The 21,992-nt window shown below is 32.6% G+C and overlaps 1 protein-coding gene across 3 annotated transcripts in view; it reads right to left on the bottom strand.

The window, feature by feature from the left end:
- Positions 1-2,309: 2,309 nt before the first annotated feature.
- Positions 2,310-21,992, bottom strand: part of LOC129984082 (serpin B6-like) — a 28,702-nt gene continuing 9,019 nt past the window's right edge. For 2 of the 3 annotated variants that reach the window (XM_056093858.1, XM_056093857.1), the window contains exons 2-4: positions 12,189-12,447; positions 7,258-7,691; positions 2,310-3,293 (exon numbers count right to left, since the gene is read on the bottom strand). In XM_056093858.1, the coding sequence (XP_055949833.1) occupies positions 2,756-3,293; positions 7,258-7,691; positions 12,189-12,440 (1,224 nt within the window). In that variant the 5' untranslated portion in view covers positions 12,441-12,447 and the 3' untranslated portion in view covers positions 2,310-2,755. The remainder of the gene's footprint in view (positions 3,294-7,257; positions 7,692-12,188; positions 12,448-21,992) is intronic. The other variant, XM_056093859.1, reaches the window with a different exon arrangement.

The raw sequence follows: 21,992 nt of genomic DNA, 5'->3' as shown, positions 1-21,992 counted from the left end.
CATTACATGCACTTACAATAAAGTGGTATGCTGAATTGCTGTATAACCGGTATGCTGAATAACCGATACCGATATGTACCTATATAAATGCGGACGCAGTATATACAGGGTGATCAGCAATGACTTTTTAAGTCCTTTGAATTCAGATGACGTCTCATATAGACAACGACATTACATGCACCTACAATAAAGTGGTATGCTGAATTGCTGTATAACCGGTATGCTGAATAACCGATACCGATATGTACTTGTATAAATGCTGACACAGTATATACAGGGTGATCAGCAATGACTTTTTAAGTCCTTTGAATTCAAAAGACGTCTCGTATAGACAGGGACATTACATGCACCTACAATAAAGTGGTATGCTGAATTGCTGTATAACCGGTATGCTGAATAACCGATACCGATATGTACCTGTATAAATGCTGACAAAGTATATACAGGGTGATCAGCAATGACTTTTTAAGTCCTTTGAATTCAAAAGACGTCTCGTATAGACAGGGACATTACATGCACCTACAGTAAAGTGGTATGCTGATTTGATTTAGACAATTTACAGCACCTCCAGCACGAAATAAGGAAGCTACAAAAATAACTAAAAAATAAAGGAAATAGGCCAAAATGTTCTGTCAGGAAAATGTATGCTGTACCATAATAAAAACACAGAAAAAAGTTTCATGAAATTATCGGGGAAATTGACGGAGATATTTGCGATTAACCCTTTGTAATCGACGGAAAATTCACCATTTTAATCACAAATATCTTTAATCGAGAAGAGATTTTGTGTCATGTAAGTGGGCGCGATGAGTTAATATTATATAACTCTAATTAAACTATCGTATATAAACAAGAGCAATAAAAATTTGGAATTTCGTTTTTGAATTTTAATTTAATTTAATTTTTATTGTGTATGACTCAAATAAAAAATTAAAATATATCAGACAAAAAAATTGTGGTAAAATTCTGGTAAAACACACTGAGGCTAAATAAAAATTTCACTGAGATCACTTCACGATCCTTTGACACGCATAAACGATCTGCGCCGTTTCAGATTTTGAATCAACGTCAAGTGGTAAAATTGTTACTTGTAACGTTAAGAACAGTTCTCTTACCAACATGAACAATTGATTAATTTGCTTGATTTTGATGCTTGACATTAAGGACAATTCTCTTGCTGACATGAACAATTGATTAAATTACTTGATTGATAATTTTGCTTCCTATTTCATTTAGTTGTATGATTCTATTTTCGAGTATTATTGCATAAATTAGGGGGGGGGTCAATATTTCCTAAATGTTTTTGAAACATTTTTAATATTGGTCTCTAAATTTTTTTTTATCATTAATCTAAATATTAATTTTTTACATAATAACGAATCGTTTCTGTCAATAGTAATTATTGAAATAGATATTGTTATAAATATGTAATATTACTCTCCTGTGTAGTTAGAGTTCTGGTAAGGAAGACAGTTTCACAGATAGCTTTAACTGAATAGATGGTAGCTAATGCTGAATGCATGCCGGATCAATAATACCCGCCCTTGGCGATAAATTTGGCGATTTGAAAGGGATTTTGAAGAAGAAAATGAAGGACCCAGAAAATTCGAGAATCTTTGCAATTACTTCATTAGAACTCGAGTTCTGCCATTTGTCCTGGATCATCCAATGCCCAGTCATGGCAACTATAAAAAGAACAGTGAAATGGTGAGAGAGTAGTTGTGCGAATTATGAAGAGTATATTTCCAATAAATTTTCTATTATTGCTTTATGCTGTTAGGATTGTTTAGTAGCGACTTGTTGTTTTTGTGCTTCAATTTTGTGTTCATTTCTTCTGTGTGTTTACTACCTGTGTTTTCCTATAGTTTGCTGCTTGTGTGCCATTGTTGTTATTTGTTACGCCTATTGGACTATTCACTGGATTTTATATTTCGGTAAAAATATTATTTAATTTATATTCATGTCTTTTTGTAATTTATAATTTATTTAATTTTGATATTGTTATATTATTTATACGATTAAGTAAAGTAATATAACAATATCAAAATTATATAAGCATATTTTCGAGTATTTATACAACATATATATTTACTATACTCGATTGAGTTTCGAGTTATATAAGTAAATTGCATCACACATTTAAATTTGAAACTTTTTTCTACAAAAATTGTCTAAAAATTAAATTATTTTAATCGAAGATACACTCGTCATTAATCGATCCTTCTTTTCCAAATGAGATTCGTGCAACAAGCCAAGTTAAGCAACAAATCGAACATAAAAATAGCTCTACAATGAAATGAACAACAAAATTATGTGATATTTTTTTATTGTTGTTGAAACCAGTGTTGGCTGTATAATACATTTCTAAATATGATAATATGGCAGTAAAGAAAACATTCTAAATTGCATATCATTATCCCCATCACTCTGTCAAATTTTGAAATTGAGTGACATAACTTATAAAACTTTGGAAAAAATAAATGCAACCCTGTGGAATCGTACCCTTTATGACAAATCAAAAGGGAATCGTACCCTTTATGACCAAATTGAATGATAGAATTAGCAAGAAAAAATTTTTAATGCAAAAAAATTGATGGAAAAAATAAAAATAACCCTGAATAAATTGCGTTGATGTTTTCTCTTTATGACAAAAGTACTACATTCCATCAAATTAGATTCTGGACTTGGACGACAAGAATTTTTAAAATACATGAAAAAATAAATAAGAAATGGTGTCTTTGAAGTTTTCTCTTGTCTACAAAGCAATTACACGCCCAGAAAATAATATTAAATTACTTTTCTTATCCACAATTACAAAGCAGAAAGGATGGTCCACTTTAAATTCACGCGGTACAGATAACGATAGGGGAACAAGGTAAACGCCAGTTGCAGCAGCAGCAACTGTTCCTTCTTCATTAACTTCCACCAGAGCTTTATGCATCACATGACTGACACGAACTCGTTCATTTTGAACCATTCCAGTAAAGTTGGCACCGTTCCGAAACATGTTCCCAAGGCCCAAGAATTCTAGAGGTCTGTTCATATCGATGGAAGAATCTATTTTAAACTTGGGGAGAGTAAGGTTCACCGTCAACATTTTCATCTTGCTTCTGTATTCACGAATCTGATCGGGATATAAACTGTCCTCAACTGCTGCGAGTCCATCTCGTTCTTTTGGAAGCACAATCACCATGCTGATCCTGTCGCCTTTATAGGGCAGCTCCAACATTTCCCAGTCAGGGGAAGAGGCGTAGAACATTCTGTGTGATTTCCGCATCATTCGAACCACTCTGCTTAAAAATGAAAAGAAAATATTCAGTTAAACTATCTGTATTATAACTAGATTAATACAGAAATGAAAATAAAATAGATTTAAAAAACTCATTTTAATTAGTATATTAACAAGTAGGAAATAGAATTATTTAATCAAACCAGCGAGAGAGGTCTCTCTGAAACTTTTTCACATTCTCTCAATTAAATGTTATGGGAATCGGAAAGTAATGTCGTTTCTAAGCTTGTCGTTTTTCGTTAGTCATTTATCAGCCTTTTACATACTTCAAAGTCATGCCAAAGACATTTTAAGATTCGAATGACTTGTTTACTCGTAAATAATTAAATCTTAATTAGTGTTTTCCCAATTTACGGTAAAATGGCCAGCTAAATGCGAGAAGAAGATCATATCTGGTATTATGCTTTTTCAGTTTCATAAGGGTAGTAACACAACCGTTGCTACCAAAAACATTTGAGATGTTTACATAAACTCATTAGACGTTCGTAAATGCCAAAGGGGGATTTCTAAGTTTAAATCCGGTAATTTCGATCTTTCCGATTCCTGCCTATCAGAAAGACCAACAACTTTACACAATGACATGTTAAGGGCGGAAGTGGAAGCAAATCCGCATCAGACAATCGATGAACTGTCAAACACTCTTAATCAATCTTGGTTGACCATCCAAGGACATTGGCAGCAGTTTGGCAAAATAGAGCAGGTGTTTGGGTTTCGCATGATCTCTCCGAAGAAAATAAAGAGAACCGATCCACCATATGCAACTCATTGCTTCATCGGCAGAATAAAGATGGATTTTTTTAATCGCTTCTTCAATGAAAAGGAAAAATGTATCCTATATGATAAACCAAAATACAAAAGGCTGTGACTCTCTCCCAAAATGGTGCTTTTGTGTGTTTCGTGGAATATTAGTGGGATCGTTCCTTTTGAAGAGTTGAAATCTGGAATACAGTCCTTTACTGTGAACAACTGGATAGAGTAAATCATTCTTTAACTGTAAAATGCCCAGCAGTTGTCAATAGAAAAGTTGTTATTCTGCAACACGATTATGCAAGACGAAACCTGTAAAAAATCTATGAATTGGAATGGAAAGTATTGCTTCAGCTACCGTACTCAGCAGATATTGCACCATCGGAAAATGTGCACACTAGATGGCAAAAGGTTTTTGATAATGAGGATAACTATATTATTGATTAAAAGTAAATACTTGGTAAAATTTAGCTGTTTGAATTTAACTTAGAAAAACGACATTGCATTCTGGTTCCCCTAATATTGTATAAATTTATGCTTAATCGATTTTTGGATTTTTTTTTCGATAAGAGTAATAAAATTTTTAATTATTCGTGGTAAAATAGAAAATTAAAACTTTAGAAGATGCGTAGTTTGCTCGAAGCAATATTTGAAAAAAATCCATGAGACACTGGATATTACTAAGAATATAAATTGTGTGATGTCGATTTTTACACAGATCTTCACGTTGAGATGAAGATTTTATGCCCTTTTTAAACATTAATTATTATAATTAATATGGAGTATTTAAAAATATTAAATATAAATTATTATTTTTGGTGTTTTTACATTTTTTATCAATAATTTGGTTTTAATTTAAATACTAAATCACAATAAAATACGCAATTTTATTTTTTAGTGTTAAATATCAAGTATTTTAATTAATTTTTTAATCGCTATCGAAAATATATCTATTTTTACAAATTTCAAAATTGTTTCATTTCTATTCAAAGAATACTTTTTACGAATTATTATGTGCATTCTAATGAAATATAATTCACATTAGGCTTAAAAAGAGAAAATGCTCCAATCTGTACAGACAGTCGACGTTTGCTTAGTCCTGCCCTATGTGTGCAATTCTTCCAGTATATATCTGCTCCGAAGGCCTTAAAATACATGGTGAATTTTAAAACAAACAAAAAATCTCTAGATAATTTATTTTATGGAAGTATCTCTCATCCTCTATAATCTGCATTGTTCTGCCTCCTTCCATTCCATGAGCTAACTATTGTGATCAAAGAGCATTGTCATTTTCCTGATGAACAAACATCGCGTGTTGAGCATGAAAGAAAAATGCTCTCTCCTGAAAGAGTATGATCAATTTTTCAGACTAAACTGCAAGAGGCTGGGGATATGCTGAACATTTCCCAACCATACTTTCATTGATTGTTGAAATGTGAGATTGATATTGGCTGTATATTTCCGAAGAGTAATGTGATGTGGGGAGGGTGGGTAATGAAATACAGGAGGAATCAATTGTCAAAGTGAGAGAAAAGGGTAGACATGTAAATGCAACATTCCTTTGTCAAAAAACCGAAGACTTTAAGATCATTTCAATAGTGTGCTGAATATTATTCATATGAATAGCCCAAAAATATGTCAGTCTCGATAACTTTTTTGACTTTCTCGTTTAGGAATTGCAGAGAAAATATTGTAATCATCAAAAATTTTGTACTCGAAATTTTGACGAACTACTCATTTCATACTTCCATTTGACCGAAAAGCACATTTTGGAGATTATGTCTTTATATATATCTTTTTATCAGCACGAAAACTCAAAACTGCTTCGAGCTAAATGGCCGAAATTTAGTATATGGACTCACGATCAAAATTGTATATTTTTATCAAACTTTGAAAGAATTTCACTCGCCGGAAGTTCGATAACAAGTGCTCAAGAAATTATAAAATACAAAGAAATAAAATTTGATATACATGTTTAGCAACTAAAATATAAATTCTTATCAAATTTTGAATCAAATTTCACAAAAGATTGACAGTCTATTCGGTCTGTACTGTCGCATATACGTATGTAAACACAATAACTTGTAAACAGAATAACTTGAATCAATAAATTTGATATGTTATCGTGTGACTACAACTGTATTTCCGTGTCAAATTTTGATTTCAATTGGTTGAGGCGAAGTTCTTAGGTTGTGAGGGGCCGCGGTGGCCCAGTGGTAAGGTCACGGCTTCGGAACCGGAGGTTTCAGGTTCGAAATCCGATTCCACCGAAGAGCCATCGTGTAAGGGGGTCTGTTGCACGTTAAATCCATCCTGACCAAACGGTGTAGTGTGGAGAGGGGGGTACGAGCTCAGGTGTCGTCCTCGTCATCTGACCGCGGTTCAAAATTGCGAGGTCCGTTTCCAAAATAGCCCTAGTGTTGCTTCAAACGAGACGTTAATATAACTAAACTAAACTTAGGTTGCCAGTTCAAACCTCGCCGGCCGAAGATTCCCCGCGTGCTTGGTAGCTGACGCGCGTTAAATCTGTCGTGGTCACAAAGTCCTCCATGTCGAGAGTAATACCACTGGGGGTACTGGATCAGGGATGATCGTTCTCTGATTCAGGTCTAAATTACGATCTGTGGTTGAGTGAATGAAGTCCGCCCCGTAAAAAGGGTTGTGACGTGTGTGTAGCTAAGTCGTTCTCTTGGCGCTAGATGGCGCTACTAAAGAAACAAGAGGCGCTCCCCCTCAGGCATAAATCGGCTGTCTTCGAACAGCGGGCTTGTCCAGGGAAAGTGCCATAAGAAACAACAACATATTTTCTCGATTGATTCAGTAAAAATGTTAGACTCATTCCAAACATCTTTATTTCGAAACTACGATTTGTCAATACCATGCAAGACATTTGCGGCTTTAACTAAGATCCATAATTTTATGCAGGGGGAGGAAGATGAAGTTTTAATTGGAGAGAATGCAAGAATTTTCTAGGAAACCACTCCCACTGGTTTTAAAAAAGCTTAAAAAGTTTTTAAAAAATACAATTTTTTTGATTCTGTACATTATGATGGATTTTCTTATTAAAACAAATGAATAAGATGAATGATGTACTGCGATTTGTTTTTCTGGCGTCCATGTATTCCTACAGTGCTATTTTAAAGTCATTTTGGTTGTACTGGCCATTCAGATCTAGTGGTCACAGCTAAAAGCGTCCGCTATATTAAATAAAATAAACTTACTTCGATTTCGCATCCCCGCCATAATTGTAGAACCTTTCGAATTTGGTGTCACGAGTTTCAAATGGCATAGACCATAATCCTTTGAAATAGACAGCATTCAAGATAGTCATGACGGTGGAAGGATCCAAGTCATCAAGAAAATTAGGAATTTTTCCGCCTGTTTGGGAGTTTATCCAAGCGTTGATCTGCCTGACGATTTCATTTCTATCTCTCTGGAAGTTGACTTTTTGGACCATCGCGTGATAGAAATTTTCCATGGACTGCTTGTACTGGGGTATTAGATTAAGTCGTTGATCCATCAGAATAGCATTAGCGGTTTTTAAAGTGAAGTTCTGGGAAGAACCAAATATTTCTGTCAAAAGTTTATTAAAAGATTCGTCGATTTCTTCATCAGAGAGTCCAGCTTCGTTGAAACCTAAGACATTCCGCAATTCCTGAAACGAAGTAGTGATAAAATTGGTTTATCAAAGGCAACAATGTCACAATAAAAAGACAATTTAATGCAGAGATACGTTTAGGAAAATTTTGGTTTAAAATTGAATATAGTAAGTGAAAACGGCATTTTTTTTACTAAAAAGTACAGCAAAAATCTCACTTTTATGTTTAACTAGAATATATGCTCACCTGTACAGGATATATATTCTATGCCCCTCTACACAGGCTAATTTTAATCTCTACATCCTTATTTACAATATCACAGATCTGACTGTCATAGATTTACTAAAGAAAGTTATAAAAAACTACTCATGCAAATTGGCAGAATGCTCAATAAATTATTTTTAATTATAATTTGTAGCGCATTTTAGATTTAAATATATTGTAACAATAAAGATCCGGAAGACTGTAAACAAAACAAAATTCATGAACACTGAAATCAAATTTAATCAATGAAAAATGGATCGAAATAAATAGTGATCCCCTAACTACCACCAAAATATGGAATCCCAAATACAACCTATTTCATTAGCTTCAAGCCGAAGCAGAAGGCGGGTTTTGCACATCCGATAATGACGAAGACAAATAGGATGTAGATATTTTTAGATAGGATGTAGATATTTTTAAACTCCGTTACAGATAGCGACGGGCGATTATATATGCTGATACTTTTATAATAAACTGAGGACCTTTTATAATGAATTGAGGCAACCGAATTGATTGATTAGAATATTGCTTTTCTGGCTATTAAAATATTAATACTGAATAATAACTTCTTTATAAAATTACGATAACGATGTGATAGAAATTGCGATTAATTGAACTATAACTTTTTAGACATGAATTTCTGCATAAATGAAATACCTTTTATTTTAAGCTTTCTTTCGAAAGAAACCATTTAGAGAGTCTTGAAATATTAGTCGAATTTAAACCATATTAAATTTCATATCAATTTGATTTTTTAAATTCAAATCTAGTGGCGATGATTTTAAGTTTAAAAAAATATTAGTTAAGAACAGTAACCTTATCATAATTTCTCAAAAAAAAATTTTTGAGAAGTAAAAATTTATTTTTATTTTAAGATTACTAAAAGAAAAGAAATCAAAATTATAATTGTAAAATGATAATAAACAAAAATAATCTGAAATCAGAAAGCAAAGTATAAAGCAAGATCCGTTAAAACAGTCTAAAAGCTGTACATTTGCAGATGGCGCAAGAAAAAAAATTTTTAAGCCTTGCTTATCAAGTAAAATAAAAATTCCATCATTCAATGAGTTTGAAGTGGGAGACAAATTTTAAAAAGTATATTATACCAAATCGTGGATAAATAAAAATATATTTTTGAATTAATGCATCAAAGGAAGAAAAGAATTCAAAGAATTTTTTTTTCATTCATTTTGCAATTATAAGAAGGAACAAGAGCATCGTCAAAAGTATTTACAGAATAAACATTAAAATAAAACAAACCAAAACCAAAAATAAGTAAATAAAATATGAAAAGATAATACAACATCACGCGGAGAATAATCATTAAGATAAATAAAATTTAATCTTTTATTACACATATAATATAGAAAATAAAATCTCACATATGTACAACAAAATTATGAAATTAAATTAAATTTCGTTACAATAACATTGCTGCATTTTGTAGAAAAGGTTTTTTTTTTATTTAAATTGAGAGAAAACTGTAAAATTGATAAATTGGTATCCTCAAAAGTGCGCTCATTTTAATTTTAAGTCTTTAATTGTGGTATATTTTCGGAAGATATTGCGGAAATGCTATAATTATGGCTAATGTTTAATTAAATAAACTTTTACTCAGCTTTTATATTTGAAAAAATCCAATCCATTCTCTCATTTTGAAAAGCCTGATTACCAAATTTCACAAAATCGGACAACGTTTATATAAGAAACACATGAAAATACGCTCATTTATTTTTTAAAAGCGGATCATTTTTATTTGTAATACATAATATATAATTAAACAATAAGAGATTAAAATAAAAAAATATAATAATTTCACTTTCAAAATTTGTAAATTTAATAAATTACTAATTTAAATAAACAAAGCGTACACAATATTTTAAATGCAATTACACATTAAAATTTCAAAATAAAACGAAGATTTAAAAAAAAGAATAAATCCACATCGTTCAAAATTATTTTTTTAACCAAATATGACGTTTTTATTATTATTATTATTATTATTTGAGAAAACATTGTACAGCTAGAAAGTTCAATCTATATGCAATTTAAAATCATGCTCGTATTTAATTAAGACAATTCATAAATAAAACAATTTTTAGTGTATACATTTTATTTCCAATTGATCAAAATAAATTCATATTATAAATGATGCTTTTACATAGTATTAATAAATTATTGAAGGAATTACATAATTTAGTGGAATTACCGATAAATGTGAAATAAAAAACATTTAAGTTACTTAGTTATGCTAAAATAATAAAAATAAATAATTCTTGATTTTAATTAATCTAGCTAATAAATATGGTTTTAAATCCATTTGATATTGAGACATGTTTGCTGAAATAAGCACGAATTAAAAGAAACAGATTAAAATAAAATATATTAAAAATAAACATTCTAAAAACCTCCTAAATAAGAGCTTTTCAAAAAATTGTCTTAATATATACAAATATTAAAAGATGCTAATTAATTGTGTATCTTATGTAATAAAAAATTAACAAATTTTTTGGATATTTATGTCATTAGAATAGTTCTAGAAATGATCGATAAGAATCCGAGATAATTCATTAAGCTTCTCATTTATGTTAAGTTATATCATTTTATACACTTCTTCACCAAAAAACAGAATTCAAAATTTCAATATAATTACCTCCTTATATCAGAATAAAAAAATTAATTGCTGGCCTACACGTCATATTGATAATATTAAAGATAATTTTTAAAGTATTACTGTGTCCAGAGCGTGAGCTGATGCATGACGAATTTCATATCGTATTTACTCTAAAAGTATTTTCTTAAACTTCTGGAATTCGCGAATTTGTGCGTTCTTAATTCGTATCTTTTCACCGAGGCTGAGGAGCAAATATCTTCTTCAAGTATTTCTGTAAGACGGGGGTTATTTGCCTCCTTCAGTTGTCAGTAGATGGCATTAGTTGATAGATCACATACAGATTGGTTATGAGTATTATTGACAACCTAATCACCAATCAGTCCCATTGCGCCTTTCAAATAATAATATTATTCTCTAAATTTTGTCTGTGATAATTTATTAACTTCTGTAACAAATGATAAACAGAAAATAAAATATATTATACTTTAAAATTTGCCTTTTGTTACTACTAAACTTTTTTCGATTGTTTCCAATTCCCAATTTATTATTCTTTATTTGAAAATTTCTGCTTGGACCTAATAATCATAGTAAGTCTCGTAATTATATTTTAGTTGTGGTGAAATTTAAGTGTTTCGACTTATAAATCAGTAATACCTAAAAGTCTTTCAAGAAACCTATCCTCACATATAGAAATTTGGATGGATTTCAATTTTAAAAGTTCACAATGGCTTTGGACTTTCTCGGATCAACAGAAAATGATATATTTTCAAGATTCATGCACATTAATAAATAAGCATATGAAGATTTTTTATCCTTTGTCATGGACCTTGATAAATAAACTATATGACTCTTTATCTTGACTCATAGACTTTAATAGTCAGGCTCATAGATTTTTTCCAACTCAGAGATCGATGATTTCATTGACTTTTACCTTGATTCATGAACTTTGAAAGATAAGTTTATATTGATAAACAAGGGTTTTTTATCCTGATACACAAACTTGGATAGATAAACTAGTTTTTTTTTATCCTGATGCATAGATAAGCTTTGATAGATAAGCTCATTGACTTCTTTTTGTCTTGATTCAAGAATTGTCCTGGATAATATCATAGATTTCTTTTTTTTTATCTTTACTCACAGACTTCTATAAATAAATTTGTTGACTACTTATATTGTCTCATAGACTTTGATAGATAAGCTCATATATTTTTTCAACTCCATTCAGAGATTGATAATTGCCATGGCTATTATGTTAATTCATAGGCTTTGATAAATAATCTTTTATAAATAAACTAGGTTTTTATCCTGATGCATACACTCTGTTAGATAAATTTGATTTTTTATCCTGATACATAGACTTTGATAGATAAGTTCGATGGGTTTTTTTTTGTCTTGACTCATAAATTAACATAGATAATATCAGGAGGTTTTTTTTTTTTTTTTTTTCATTTTTGTACTTGTTTATGGACTTTGATAAATAAGTTCATTGACTGCTTAATCTTGACTAATGGTCTTTGACAGACAACTTTATTGACATTTTTATCTAGACAGGAGCTTTGGTCGATAAACTAGACTACATGGTATTAGAAATGTCACCATATTCGTTTATTAAATTTATTCCATAAACTTTATATAGATTAAACAAAAATTGCTTGAGATGTAGTTAGGAACTTACCACTCGTGTTTGACCTTTCGCTCCTTTATATAGCATTCCTAAAGCAAAGAAAAGGCTTGTTGGAGAAAAGAAGATATTTCGCAGAGAGTTTTCGGCTAATGTCCGGTGAAGTTTCATCGAGAATTCGTTGTTAGCATAAGCTAGTTTTTCTAGAGCTGTCACGCTATCCTCTGCAGGGAAACTGAGCACACAACTGATTAAAATACTCAACACTATGAGGAAAAATTTTGTATGTGGTGATGACTCCATCATGGTCGGACTGAAAAAGAAAAATTTTAATGTAAACACAACTGTTAAAAAAATTTAAAAATAGACAGTTATTAAATGATGAAGAGCGACATGTCTTTAGCACATTAAACAAATAATGTCTTCATTTTTTTATCTCTGAAATAAACATACACGTGATTGATGAATCTGCAGAAAAGCTGCATTAGTATCCAATTTGAGCTAAGATTAATTAAGTGTACAATTTTGCTTCAGCCAGGATTTTTTTCGATAATTTGGGCTTTATTATTAAAAAGTAATTATCTATTCATGTCCTAAAATATTGTCTATCGCCAGTTGCTACTTTTTTCCTTCTTTTTGGCAACTTTCGGATATCATCTAAAAAAACGATGCTTTTTTTGAGGCGATCTCGGATCGATTCATTTTTCTACTTCTCCATAAGAGCGAAAATGCGATCAACCATACCGCATGCCATTGGTCTAAATAGATGGTGGTCGGAAGGTACAACATTTGGATAATACGGTGGGTGGTGTAAGAGTTCCCATTTTAGCATTTCTTAGTATGTCTTAACCAGTCTTAAGACATGTGATCGAGTATTGTCCTGCTGCAAGATAATGTAGTGGATTGGTATGAGTGAAGATAGAACATGGGACCTTGTGGTTCGCAGCCAAGTAACAAGACCACAAGACAAAAGCAATTGCCCGTGCTTCGTAGCTGTTAACTGTCTTATAAGCTCTTCACCACAATGCTCTCCTTCCAGTGAGTCGGAGGTGAGACGAACGATATGGCTGTTGAATGGTGATGTTTTAGTTGTTGAGTCTGTACCCATTTGAGTAGCGCCAAGCGTTATAGCGAGCGTGTGTGGGTGAATGGTTGCTGTTGTGCCAAGGGAGTCTGACGGCTTTGTGTTGCTGCGTCACGTGAATCTGACGACTTTGGGTTGCTGTGGCGCCACAACAGCTGTACGTAGGTTGAAAGTTCATTGTTCGAGGTCACCAATGTGGTGAGTTGGGATGAGCGAGGATATAACCTGGGACCTTGTGGTTCGCAGCCGAGTAACAAGACCACAATACAAAAGCAATTGCCCATGCTTTGTAGCTGTTAACTGTCTTATAAGCTCTTCACCACAATGCTCTCCTTCCAGTGAGTCGGAGGTGAGACGAACGATATGGCTGTTGAATGGTGATGTTTTAGTTGTTGAGTCTGTACCCATTTGAGTAGCGCCAAGCGTTATAGCGAGCGTGTGGGTGAATGGTTGCTGTTGCGCCAAGGGAGTCTGACGGCTTTGTGTTGCTGCGTCACGTGAATCTGACGACTTTGGGTTGCTGTGGCGCCACAACAGCTGTACGTAGGTTGAAAGTTCATTGTTCGAGGTCACCAATGTGGTGAGTTGGGATGAGCGAGGATATAACCTGGGACCTTGTGGTTCGCAGCCGAGTAACAAGACCACAATACAAAAGCAATTGCCCATGCTTTGTAGCTGTTAACTGTCTTATAAGCTCTTCACCACAATGCTCTCCTTCCAGTGAGTCGGAGGTGAGACGAACGATATGGCTGTTGAATGGTGATGTTTTAGTTGTTGAGTCTGTACCCATTTGAGTAGCGCCAAGCGTTATAGCGAGCGTGTGTGGGTGAATGGTTGCTGTTGCGCCAAGGGAGTCTGACGGCTTTGTGTTGCTGCGTCACGTGAATCTGACGACTTTGGGTTGCTGTGGCGCCACAACAGCTGTACGTAGGTTGAAAGTTCATTGTTCGAGGTCACCAATGTGGTGAGTTGGGATGAGCGAGGATATAACCTGGGACCTTGTGGTTCGCAGCCGAGTAACAAGACCACAATACAAAAGCAATTGCCCATGCTTTGTAGCTGTTAACTGTCTTATAAGCTCTTCACCACAATGCTCTCCTTCCAGTGAGTCGGAGGTGAGACGAACGATATGGCTGTTGAATGGTGATGTTTTAGTTGTTGAGTCTGTACCCATTTGAGTAGCGCCAAGCGTTATAGCGAGCGTGTGTGGGTGAATGGTTGCTGTTGCGCCAAGGGAGTCTGACGGCTTTGTGTTGCTGCGTCACGTGAATCTGACGACTTTGGGTTGCTGTGGCGCCACAACAGCTGTACGTAGGTTGAAAGTTCATTGTTCGAGGTCACCAATGTGGTGAGTTGGGATGAGCGAGGATATAACCTGGGACCTTGTGGTTCGCAGCCGAGTAACAAGACCACAATACAAAAGCAATTGCCCATGCTTTGTAGCTGTTAACTGTCTTATAAGCTCTTCACCACAATAACTTTGTCCTGTCTCCCTTCTTACTATCGTCGTTTGAACTTTAATGATTGGTTCAAATACATCAATTACATTTGATACCAATACTCTGTGATGGTTTCGCTCGGTTTCAACAGCTCATATTACATCACACCGAGCTGGTCCCACCTATGCTATAATGCTCTGCATTAGGTGGGACCTAACGTTAAACTTTAGCACCATAATATAGAATTAGTGAGACCTCAGCATCTTTGCCTAATCTTAGGTATAACTTCAGTCCCGTGAACATTCTGTCTCTGGAATAGAAATCACTCACGAGATGTTTTTTCACTAAGAGCAGATTCACTGTAAGTATTTGAGAGCATTCAATGCGCCTTAACCAAAGTTGTGTTTTTTTTTAAATGAAAATAGAAAATCAGATGTTGGCGCAAATGACAAGAAGTTAGCTCGGAAATTGACATCTTCGATCGAGTATAAACTTATGATGCAAACATAAATTCACTAATGTGGTGTTGTCATTATTTTGATACATTCCCAGACTTACTTTGAAGCATTTTTGATCCGCCTTTTCCGACCAGCAGTTCCTGCAGCCATCTATCGGAAAACGATAGGAGCTAAGTTATACATCTAATACTTGTAGTAAGGCGAATAAAATCGTTTTACTACACATAATATGCTTTAAAAAATTCGCAGATAACTTTTCCGTTTGATTTGTTGCCATACGTACTCAAAGAACTCATTTATTTCAAATATCCAAAGAACCTCATATGAATCCTGCACCACAATTTACCAATCTCTGTTCAGGAACTTTCATTTTATGCAACTTAGTCATATTTTCTACCAAATATCGTCAAAATGATGCCTGGTTGACAAATCTAGTATTTCACATTATTCTGATATCAAAAGAAAGTCCAAAATTGTTAAGTTTGTTGCTGCTAGCGATAAGCGAGGATCGAACTTGCAACCTTTGGGTTCGTAGCCGAATAACAAGACCACTAGACAAAAGAAATTTCTCATGTCTCGTAGCTGTTATCTGGTTTATAAAGCGTCACCACATTACTCCCCCTTCAGTTCGTCGGAGGTGAGACGAACGATTTTTTTTTGTCCTGTTTTTACTGTTATTAGTGGTGATATATTGGCTGTTGCGCCTCATCCATTTTTTTTTTATTGGCTGATTATTTATCAGCTTCATTTATTTATTGGCTGATTATTTATCAGCTTCATTTTTTTTTATTATTTATTGGCTGATTATTTATCAGCTTCATTTTTTTTTATTATTTATTGGCTGATTATTTATCAGCTTTGATTTTTTTTATTTATTTCTGGTAGAGGGCGCTACAACAGTTGTATGAAGGTTTTTTTTGCGTATGACGTCATCGGGTCACAAATGTTGATATTGGCGATAGGCGAGGATCGAACTCGCAACCTTTGGGTTCGTAGCCGAATAACAAGACCACTAGACAAAAGAAATTTCTCATGTCTCGTAGCTGTTATCTGGTTTATAAAGCGTCACCACAAGTTGTTTTAATCCTGCTTGAATAGGCGTTAATATTTCTAAGAAGCAAATTCGAAGTGTATAGAAGCGATTTTCAAAAGTTGCATGCAGGTGAAGGCAACTTACATTAATATAAGCTGCATGATGAAAATCTATAATTATGTAAAAAAAAAAAAAAAAAAACTCTTAACTTTCGTGGTACAGAAATCGCTCTTATTACTGTTGGTCTACTGGCAATAATTATATGTAAACAAACCTACAAATGAATTTCAGATATCTTCATTAAATGTCTTTAATGCTGAATTGAATTCAAATTTTCTCTAAGGTAAGTAATGAAGGTACAAAATATTATTATAAATTTTCTAGAGAATACTCTTTGTTATTACTAAAAGGTCCTTTCAGTCAGTGGAAAAAGATATAAAAGATATCAAGAATTAAATTTTAAATAGAAAATTTAATCGAACCCAACAATAATTCAGATTTAATCCACGGTTATGACTTAACTTTTTTGAAACTAATGCTTACTTACAATTATCTTTAAAAATTAGTCTTTGTGTTATCTTAAAAATTATCTTTTTAATGATATCAATTTCATCACTGTACAATTTTTTGCTTAGTTTTAATATTTTGAATTCAATTATTTACACAGTTGATTTGATGCAATGTTTTTAAATATTATGTTAGAATTCAAACATGCATCAATAGTAGCAAATATGCATCAATGATGTACTTTTGCCTGTTATTAATTCCATAACAGGATTTCCACTTCCACTTATATTTTGTAAACTATGCACGTTTTTTTTATTTCCAATAAACTATTGCAAATGAATTAATGTTTTCTATTGTATCAAATAGCAAGATGAATTTTTAAAAAAAGCATATGTAATCAATGTGAATTGTTTAATAGCCTAAAAAGTCAATAGTCTGGGGGAAGTGATACATCTAACTCTCCGACCCGCCACGAAGGCACACGGATTTAAACCATAAAACTGAATGACCAGCCGCCACAACAGCAACACTGGCGAGAACTGTGGTTGAGTCCTAAGGGCCATCACCGGTCACGGTACAACCCTCCCCGAAGGAAGTACGTCCCATCATCGATGGGAGGAGTCAGATCCCCCCACCTATTTGTGTACCCTCCAGGCTGGCGAGATGCAACCACCATGGGGGAAGCATCTCATCCACATTTCGAGGATCCCTCCGGGGGTTATAATTTGGGGGAACAAATTGATAGCCAAAGGCGGCTGGTAATGTGATAATTGCATTAAAAAATCTCAATTTGAAATTTTTTTCTCACTTTTCTATTTTGCAATCCATAGGAATCCTTGCATAAATTAACGAATAAGTTCAGATAAAAACTCTTATAATATTTTAAGCATCTTAAGTTAATTTAAAACAACATATATTACATGGAAGCAAATATCAAAAAACATTTATTAATATTTCGCAGCTTATAAATCTTATAACTTTAAACGAGCAATTCTTGCATATATATAAATTTATTTATTGTATCTCGGAAATTGCCCAAACGATTTGGATCAAATTTTATATTTAGATAAGGTTTTGCTTTTTAAGTTTATCTGTATAGGTGTCTTTCCAGAAAAAGTGCGATTTTACACATAAAAAAAATTATAACTAACCATTAGAATCTTTTTCTATCTGCTGCCGTACTGACAATGTCATATAGTGTCAACTCGTAAATTTTTGTGATACTTGCATTGTTGCCATAGGATGACAATCTACTAATACCTGAAAATTTTGTGAGATGACGCTTTGTGACATTATCCGAATATGAATACGTTCGGCTCACATCCAGTAGCAACAGTGCAATTATTATGTTAACCAATTCGAATAACAGGTTAAACTAATCGCATTCGTGATGTTTTTAAAAGGTTTTTTAGAGTAAACCCGGTTTTTTAGAGTAAATTTGTTACATTGGAAAACAGTTTTACGGAACACCTGGATATATCTCTTCTTCAAAAAAATTGAATTTTATCTATTGGAACCGATTTATCTAGCAGCTGAAGGCTTAGGGTGACGAGATGCCACTTTATTAACAAGTGAAGGTATATTTGAATTTCTGTTAAATGAACTAAAAAATTTAAACATTGAAATAAATTTTTAAATTATTATATGCTTTAGAAGAACGAATTCAAGTAAGAAGACAAGCACAATTAGCAACTCTTTTGCTGTATTTGCAAAATCCATAAAACATTTCTAGTTTAGCGAAGAAATTTAGTGTACTTTCTCTAGCTACAAAAACTGAAATTATTAAGTTATCTGGAAAGATATTGTCTAGAATACTTCCAAATTCTTATGCGGAAACCAATTTTAATCAAGAGGAAATTGAAGAAACTATTCATCAGAGTAATGCTTTTTTAAAAGAAGCCATGGAAAAATCAATTCATAAGTTTCTTGAAGATACTGAAGAAAAACTTACAAATCGAACGAACAACGAATAAAAGAACAAAAAACTTAGATTTGTTATTTGATGCCATGAAAACTATAAACTATCAGTAACTAGTGAACGACTATTTTCAATTTCAGGCAATATTGTGTCCAAAATAAGAACAAGACTTAGCCACCGTTTAGTGGATATTTTATGTTTTTTAAAATCCTATTTTCTTAGGAGATATTAAAATTAGTGAAAATAATATAAATATTATTTAAAATTTTTGCTTGAGTGTCCGTTACTTTGATTAAGTAATATGTATACAATTAATCCTTAATTTTTTTGTATTTTGACTTTGATATTGATTTTGTTTTTTGTTATTTTACATAAATGAAATAAAATATTTTTCCTTTTTTTTTTGTCAAAAATTTAAAAACCGGGTAAAACCGGTTTTTTGGAAATATTGAAATCGAAAACCGGTTTTTGTATAAATCCTAACGTTTTTTAATTAAATGTCAGTCCATATGTAGATAAGATTGAAAAATATTCATATGTAACCAGTATGTGATTCGTATCTAAATATTTTCTCAGAAAACACACAATTTTACAAAACTCTATCTCCCTAGTACTTTATATTAAATTCTGCAAGCAAAGCAAGTCTAAAACTAACGAACTCGTTGTAACTTGAAATAAAATACAGATTTTCATTTTTTATTCCACCCTAAAAAAGTCACTGGATATAAATCGCTTTAGTATTTGTGCCCATTCAAAATGGAAAAAAACATGTCTAAGTCTAAATATTAGCACGTTATTATATCATAACACTTTTTAAAAAAATGATAACACACAAAACAAAAGCGAATGCCCCGTACATGTGTCGAACAATGCTTGAAAAAGGTTCAAAGCCCATTTCCTCCTATTCATCGCATTTCGTAATTTGACAGATGCGTTATTTCCGCCAAACTTCTGTTTCTTTTCACCGGATATTTCATTTTGTCACCTGTCATTGGCGGAGCACGTTGATGTAAATATACGAAGTCATTGTGTGGCGAAAGAAAAATCAATTTGAAAAAGAAAGAAAGAATCAAATGAAATATCAACACATTACTTTTTTTTTGTCAGCCGCTTCGTATGCTCTCATATTCAAAGCAATCCGTAAAATTTTAGACGATTGATTATGGTGAATTTTGCGGTACAATATCTTTATGCGTAAATATATTTTTGGATTTATGTCACTATATGAGAGTTCATGTAAATACGATTATTCAATCAGTGGGAGTGGTTTCTCTCAATCTGTCTTACATGCTCTCAAACAAAGGTATTATTTCCACTTCCCATGCATACGATTGTGAACAATGACATGAATAAGACTGTAAATAACGAATCCAACTCAAATTTTTATTTACAGAGTTTTGCGTTTTGCAGTATAGTAAAATAAATCGAATTTCAGAAGATTTTTTTCAGCTGATAAAAAGCAAAATTTGACATAGAATTGCAATTTTGAATTGGCAACATCACATATCAAATTTCATTTACTCAAATTGTCACATTTTTTAGTTGCCATGTTTACATGTTTGCAAAAGTGCAAGCTTATATAAAGATGAAATTTGGAAGAATAGGAACAAAGGATTTTGGTTTGTGTTATATAATTACATGTTACTTCAATGGAAATCGTCAAAAAAAATATTAAAAATAATACTTTCCACGGAAGATTTGCAATTATTCAGTTTTGATTGCTATTTTTTTTATCACTTCATAAACTATTTTCCAAAGAAAAATTTTTGAGAGATCATAAAATTAAAAAAAAAACTATTAATTATATTATTGAAAAAATATTCAAGACAGATTGCTGCAATATTTCTTTGTTTATTTCTGCAGTTTAATGAATATTTTTTTAACTATGACTATGGGTGTGCAAATGAATGAATTTAATATTTTTAATTGACAGAGTGGAATTTTGCATTAATTAAGTACACTATTAAAATTTTACACGATATTATTCTTGAAATTGAGTGGCAACAAAAAATAAATGAATACATTATTAAAGATGTTAACGATATTTTGATTCAACATTTAAACCAGCGGCAGTAGTCTCCCAAAAAATTTCTCGCATATTCTTTAATAAACATGTCATGTCAGAGAACGCCCTGCTTGGTCTTGGTTAAAAAAATTCTCATTTGAGTGAATTCAGCATTTTTACTGAATTTTTCGTGTGATACTTGGAGAGATATTTTGGTGATTAATCCCTAGCATGAGAGTGAAAGCATACGAAAATTGAATTTGTGTTTTAGATACGTTTTTCCCAAATAGTTGAAATAAAAATTAGGCACTGAGTTAAAATATTAGTCACAAAATCATGCACCCTATTTGATATATTTAAATCATGCACCCTATTTGATATATTTAAATCATTCCAATCCCATTTAGATGTTTCTAAAAATAAATACAAATCGTCATACAGTCAATTCTTGTTAGATTTAACGAACAAGAAAATCTGTTAAGTGTCTGGACAATAGATGCTAATTCTGTGCATCATTTTTATCGGCTGAACCGGAGTTTAACCCCATTCTTCGCCAAGATGCGATAATGCACAAAGCTGGCAACCTCCGTTTTCTCCAGATTGGCAAATCTATTATCTTTCGCCTTTATTATGCGCTATGATTAGATATCTGCTCCCTCGCTTTTAAACATTTCGCAAAACACGGCGCAAGACCGTTGTTGGCGAGTTGGCGACTTTTGAAAATTGCACCAGCAGGGGGTTAAACTCCGGTCGTACCATTTATCTATCTAGCTCACTTCGTTTTGTAGTTATTAAGTTATGTTCGACCTGTCAGACAAACAGACTTCCTCTAAACGAATTTTGCCCAAAATTTGATAGAAATTTACAAATTCGGTATAAAAGACCGTATACCAAATTTCATCCATTTACATCAAAGCGTTTTTGCATCTATCTTTGTCACAGACGGACATTTTTCAAAAATGTATTTTTCGACCTCAGGGAGATCTAAAGCATGGAGATTCATCAAAATGTCGAGTTTGATTTTTTTACAAGTATTATACTTTTTCTATGCTAAGCATACGAGAAAATGAAAAACAAACTTGTGAGATACAAAAAAAAACGAAATTCAGTGAATATAGACTTTTCAGATAGTTTCGAATAGAGTTCAGATAACCGAGAATATACGCAGTAAAAATTTGTGTTCTCCTGGATGGTCAAAAGAAGGAAGGGAAAAAAATATAATTTAGTTTTAAACATAATCGTAAAGCCTATTCACTATTTATCATGGGAACATCCGGTGACAATTTAATGACCGGATTACTGCAGTTCTTAATACGGAAACTAAGAACAAAGAAAAGTGACTTTCTTACGAGCATTTAATGTGCAGAACTCTTGCATGGAAATACGTTTCGTCATGGTTCTGTTAAACTTGTCA

The sequence above is a fragment of the Argiope bruennichi genome, chromosome 9, assembly GCF_947563725.1.
Source record: "Argiope bruennichi chromosome 9, qqArgBrue1.1, whole genome shotgun sequence".
Lineage (NCBI taxonomy): Eukaryota > Metazoa > Arthropoda > Arachnida > Araneae > Araneidae > Argiope > Argiope bruennichi.
The sequence above is the reverse complement of the archived record's forward strand: the minus strand, read 5'-3'. Positions and strand labels throughout refer to the sequence as shown.